We start from the raw sequence: 6,151 nt of genomic DNA on the forward strand, positions 1-6,151 counted from the left end.
TCAGCGACATCAATTTTTAGGTACCATTTTAGTATTTTATTTTTTTTCTTGTTCTAATATCTAACACTGTTATACCCACAGATATGCAACTCAATCATGTAATCCATACTCACAAATATGAAGCCCAATCCTCCATAGACTCTAAATAGTGTAAAATAAGATGAAGATGAGCCCAGAAGATACTCATTGACAAAAATAAAAGGTAGTCTGAAAAGGTAAGAGAAACGAAACTGCATGCTCCTTTAAAATGACCTTAAAAGGTAACAACAAACAAATAACAAGTCTTGAACTTTTATTTTTTTTTATAACCTTGTCAAAAAATTACTAACTTAATTAGCAAATTATTCTTTTAACTCTGAAACATTAATATAATAAATAAAAAATTAAAATTTATTTAATTAACAAAAAAATGTGACACTCCTCATTTACTAAGGAGCATTTATGGGCATCCAAAAAGCCAGAATCCATCCTATGACAAAATCATCACTGCACAATGAGCATAAATCACAAATATTTTTGCAATAGAAGTCCCTCTCAATAGTGGCCTTTCAATGAATATGGAAACTAAATTGAACTGAGTATAGATAGTGCTGGTAATATACTCAGTCAATATATTATTGTCTTGCAAATTCACAAATATGTATATGTAAAAACTTCTTAAATATTTACTAATAATAATACAACTGATAAAGGGTACATAAAAGGAATTAGTTTGAGGTACGTTACAAGAACCAAAAAATTACAGAAGGATGCCGCATCATTCAGTAAATAACATTTCATTTCAGCTGCGAAAGCATGATCATCAGATATTTTTAGCTCAGACTATGATTTGGTACAACATTAGCATCAATGAACTCAGAGAGAAGGCCTAGAGAAGTTAATCAACCTGCCAGATGAATAGCAATAACTACCATATTAATTTCAATAAATAAAAGAAAATAAACCTGCAATCTCATGTTGTAGGACAAAGTAGCCCCTTGCCATTGAAAATTGACAAATTCGTCCATCAACATTCCATGATTAGATCCTTCAACATTATGGAAAAGTTAACATTTTAATCCTTCCATACATGCATAGATTTTGTATCAAAAGACTAATTCGACATCCTTTTTAAGAATGGTTGAGGGTTGAATTTTCATTTTCAAACTCTGAGGAACAATTTTACCATAGCCTCAACTGCAGATTTATGTTTATGTTAGTACTACAAGAAACTAGAGGAAATTTACCTGTGGTATATTTAATTTATTTTGTATTCATTGATACGCATCCATTTGGTGCACGACCATTTATCACCCTTAATCACTGGACAACCACCTAGAAAAAAAATTGTTGTATAGAAACAAAGAAGCTTGTAGTTGTTAGTTTATCTTCTACAAAAGAGAAAGCTTGTTGATAAAACTAGCAGCTCAATGATACTTGGAATTAATTGCATTTTATCCTCTGAACTTTGTTGATTTACAAATCAACCTTCCAAACTTCCTTAATGTGACAATTTTCTAACAAAAGTTGAATAACATGAAAAGTTCAGGGAAGGCATTTCCAGATAACCAAAAGTTCAAACGGGTATATATAGTGCACTTATTTTGAGCAAAATCCACATTTAGGAAAGTTTAAGGAATTGATTTGCACATTAGGGACCAAAGTAAACATAGGATAAATTTAAGGGAAAAAAGTGTAATTAACCATAATAATTAATCCTTACAATGATGACCGTGATGATCACAAGAGAAACTAACCATGCAAACTTGATGGGTCTAAAGTTGCATCAGGCTTCATGCTCCAAAAAAGCAAAGCATCCCCCCTCTTCGGCTTAATCGAAAGACCTTTCTTTCCACACTCGGAAAGCTCATTCCACCATGGCACAGAGCTGATATTTCCCTTGGCAGCTGGGAACACAGTCTCACCACCTTCTTCAACATCTGAGCTGTATCATGAGAACCAAAAAGCATGCAGCTTTAACATCTGTCTTCATATCCGTGAAGAATTGAAGTTAATCAGCAACTAAATTCACTTACAGGTACATCAGTACTGTCGCTATACGCTGGCCCCCGTTCTGTGTGTTAAATTCATCCAAAAAGTAGTCATAATGAGGCTCATACTTTTGTCCAACTTCATAGTGGAGAACTTGAAGTCCTTCACCCTGCTCTGTATAATATGAAACATTGTTTATGTTATGGTTTCTTCAAGTACACCAATGAAGAATAACATATTAATTTTAGCACCACAATCCAGATAGAGGAACACAAAACATGTGGGAGTGATAGAATCTAGAGCTAATACACATATGTTATTTTAAGTAAAATCAAATCATTGATTTAATTTCATCAAACAATGAAAAATCATACAAAAAAAGGAGGTCATAGATAAGAATACATACCTACAGGTATAAAAGTAAAATCAGCAATTCTCTTCTCTATATTCCTCACAACTTTATCACGTCCTCTGGCTAGAAAAGTACCAGAGCTTGTCCTTACTCTGAATGAAAAAAAGAATTTGTTCAAACAAGGTTCAGCATCGGCGAGTGTCAAGGGAAACATAAACAAGAAACGGATATTTATTTTCGATATCTAACCTGCTGTCTTTACTCTTCCCAGTTGTACTATCTACAACGGATGACTTATGCATATTTGGCTTCGCTATATTGATTAGATATTCACATTCTGCTTTGGTCTGCTCAGATTAATCAGCTAAGTTTCAGTATTTGGAAAGTGTATAGATTGTAATAGTGTATTACATTACATTAATACTACAATAGAGCATGGACCTTAGACAATAATTTAATACAATATAGCCACATTATGCCAAAAGTCAAAGGTAGATTCAGATTCCAGAAATAACATCTTGATGAGTTATAATCACTCATATATTGCAGAAGTGATTTTTGAATCTGATTTTACACTCCCCTACTAAACAACAATAAACAAAAACCTTCCATCAACCATTACATTCATCTCTTACATTGATCGATACCAATTCATTTACACACATTTCATTAATCTCAATCTTATGCTAGCATAAACAAAATTGTGTTCCTTTAATCCAGCATATAGAAAAAACGGTTCTACAACAAAATTCTTCTATATTATTTAGAAAGTTGAACACTGATTTTTCGGAAAAGCTGCCATTTCAGCTTCTACCAACCAAAAAAAATCTCAAAACTATCATTTTGAAAAATCCTAATTATTTTTTAAATTTATCCTAATCATATGTGAAAATCGATTTTTTTTTTCAGTATAAAAAGTAATTTAGAGGTAAAAAATAAGCTGAAACAAATTACAAAATAGAAATGCAAGTTAGTTCTTTATCCCTCGAAATCTGAAATTCGCATCAAGTCAACTCAGTCCCCAATCCATATATGAACATCAAACTACTGAAGTGATAGCTTGAACCGCCAACTTAGTTAGTGGAATGGTCATCTCACTTGTTCACTCAAGTAATGGTGGAGAATTCAAATCTCGTCTTATACATGCAATAATAATTGACCAATATAAAATCTTTAAATGTAGCTCAGATCCGCGACTCGGCCAAGGACGGAGATATTATGAGAAATAACAAAAAAGTTGACCGCCAAAGAGAAAGTTTTTGTGGACTAACCAGAAAATTATGATAGATAAAAGCACGAGGCTCCCAAGAAACTACTTCAATCCAGTGCTCTCCATTGCCATCATCATCTTCGGCTCTGCAATCAGAACACAAAACAGAGAAAGCGAACAAGTTTGAAAACGAAACGATGAAGATGAATTGGAAGGAGCGGTAGCTAGCTATGATGATGATGATTACGTACGTGTGGAGAGTGTTATGAGCGATGTGAGTGAGGTCGTTGGGTTTTGAAACGTGGTGGTTTGAGGCGGTTGGAATGGAGAGGAATCCAAGCGCCAGAAGGATCAAAACGAGGAATGTGAAGATGAGGAGTGAGGTGAGGATCATGGAGGAGGAGGACGTCGTTTTGCGAGCAGGCTGAAACCTCGAGTACCTTGGCTTCGCCATTATTATTATTGAAAGAGAGAGAGAGAGAGAGAGCTGAGAAGTATGTAAGATCTGGAAATGAAGGCGCGTGGTGTTTTATATTTGTATATAGAGAGAGAAAGATGAGAAAGTAGAGGGAAGGTGGAGAATTTTCAAATGATTTTCGTTGACAATGTGACTCGGAGAGAGAGAGAGAGTGTGTGTAAGTGTAACTGTCTAAGTAGATTTTGATGAGAATGTGATTCTGTGTGCTTCATCCTTGGGTTTCTCTGACTCTGGGGGTGGTATGATTATTGATGAATAATGATGAGTGATTACTTGTCAGATTGTTCTTCTTTTTGGTACGTGTTACTATGTTACTGTCACTATTATACCAAGTTCAAGTCACAAAGAAAAGGCTCTACTAAATGGGTTATGCTATGGTGCTGAACAATAAATTTTTCAGCAGGTGCGGAAGATGCGTGGATCTTTGGAGTGCTTGACGCTTGGCAGCGGTGTCAACACTTACAGATAGAGACTCAGAAGGAACAAAAATTGTCGGAAAGTGGATTAATTAGAGGTGTTAGATTATAAGTTAATAAGATGAATAATATGTTGGGTTTTTTGGTAATGTTGGAGGTTGTATTTTTGATAAAAGTAGGCTATGTGTAGTACTATTGATGAAGATGAAAGAAAATTAAAAATTTTTTGATTTGTTGGTTATAATTGAATTTTTATGTTTTTGTACATGAATAGCCCTTATATGCAGGGATTGACAAAAAAAAAAAGCAAAATGTATTTAGGGTTGCAGACTAAAACAAGTATAAATTTCTTTTGAGAATATAAAATTATATGATAAGAATATAAATTAAAAGATAAATTTAATAGTATTATTAGTTTGAAATTATAAAATTTGAAATAAACAAAAATAGTAGAATAAATTTCAAAATTTGAAATTATTAAAAATTTGAAAAAAAATTAAAATTTAAAATTTTTGAAAATTGACACTATTGGTAATTAACGTTATAAAATAAATTTTAAAATTTAATTTAATAATTTAATTTAAGTTTAATAAAAAAATATTCGTATTATTGTATTTATATGATTAATTTAAATTATTTAAATAAAATTAAATTAATTAAAAAATAAAAATATACCAATAGAATTCAAATCGTACAAAAATAAAAATAAAAAAAAACTCTTATAGTAGTACTTTTGTTTAAATTTTTTCATTAAAATTACTTATTGAAAAATTTATTCTATAACGTTAATTACCAATAATTTTAAATTTAAAAAATTCCAAAAATTTTAATTTTTTTTCAAATTTTTAATAATTTCAAATTCTGAAATTCATTCTATTACTTTTATTTATTTTAAGTTTTATAATTTCAACTAATAATACTATTAGATTTATCTTTTAGTTTATATTAGTATTTTTATTCATTACGGGAATATACATTTTTTAAAATTACGGTTTATTTTGTTCTGACAGTATAGATTATATATGGCACAAAAGATTTATAAAATTAAACTACTTTTACAAATAAAAAGTCGTAGGTTGACAAAAATCTCTGGCTAAAAAGACCAAGGTATCTATAGATAAAAAATCAAATAATAAGATTTTTAGCTATTATTTTTATATGAAAAAGTTTAATTTTTATTAATAATTAATTTTAACATTCGTTATCTAAAATTTGAAACAATTTAACGTGTATACGTTTACATTTAATTAGGTGATAAGTCTATTGCACAAATAAAAATAATTAGGTGTTAATATTTTTTCTCTTTATGTCTATAAAAGTATAATTAGATATTAGCATAAAAAATTATACTGATAGTTATAAAATTAACTCAAAATTAATTTTTTTAAAACAATTGAATCTTGATTCTAACTTTTAATTATAACATTAGTATTCTCTCCAAATTATATGTAATAAATATTTGAAAGAACAGAAATAAAAATATAGTAAAAATTTAAAACTAAATAAAAAATTAAAATAATATGTATATAATAATAATATTTTTTATTTGAATTATATTATTTTGTTAATTTTATTTTTTGTAGAACAGAAAGGTAGAAAAAATAGAGAATAAAAGAAAAGAGAGAGAAAGATAAAGACAAAGAATGAGGGTGAGAGTTAGAGTTTGTTAAATTTGAAAGAAAAAAATTTGTTTTAATTGTTAAAAAATATCAGATGACATATTT

General features: G+C 29.8%; 1 protein-coding gene across 2 annotated transcripts; it reads right to left on the reverse strand.

The window, feature by feature from the left end:
• Positions 1–525: 525 nt before the first annotated feature.
• LOC107476205 (probable prolyl 4-hydroxylase 10) lies at positions 526–4,179 on the reverse strand. Of its 2 annotated transcripts, none has more exons than XM_016095983.3 (8): positions 3,785–4,179; positions 3,595–3,679; positions 2,573–2,670; positions 2,378–2,475; positions 2,016–2,145; positions 1,737–1,924; positions 1,227–1,314; positions 526–1,027 (listed from the first exon to the last, which is right to left on the reverse strand). In XM_016095983.3, the coding sequence occupies exons 1-7, from the start codon at positions 3,985–3,987 to the stop codon at positions 1,238–1,240; spliced, it is 879 nt and encodes a 292-aa protein (XP_015951469.1). In that variant the 5' UTR covers positions 3,988–4,179; the 3' UTR covers positions 526–1,027; positions 1,227–1,237. The 2 variants fall into 2 exon arrangements, with proteins under 2 accessions (XP_015951469.1, XP_015951460.1); XM_016095974.3 differs by having other exon boundaries at positions 530–886; positions 3,785–4,000.
• Positions 4,180–6,151: the final 1,972 nt, after the last annotated feature.

Source organism: Arachis duranensis, chromosome 1 (genome assembly GCF_000817695.3).
Source record: "Arachis duranensis cultivar V14167 chromosome 1, aradu.V14167.gnm2.J7QH, whole genome shotgun sequence".
Lineage (NCBI taxonomy): Eukaryota > Viridiplantae > Streptophyta > Magnoliopsida > Fabales > Fabaceae > Arachis > Arachis duranensis.

Bases quoted from the DNA above. Each gene is read 5' to 3' on its own strand.
- LOC107476205 (XM_016095983.3), bottom strand. From the start codon at position 3,987: ATGGCGAAGCCAAGGTACTCGAGGTTTCAGCCTGCTCGCAAAACGACG. The intron at 2,671-3,594 runs GTTAGTCCACAA...TAATCTGAGCAG, and splicing joins TTATCTATCATAATTTTCTG to ACCAAAGCAGAATGTGAATA. The intron at 2,476-2,572 runs GTTAGATATCGA...TTTTTCATTCAG, and splicing joins GGGAAGAGTAAAGACAGCAG to AGTAAGGACAAGCTCTGGTA.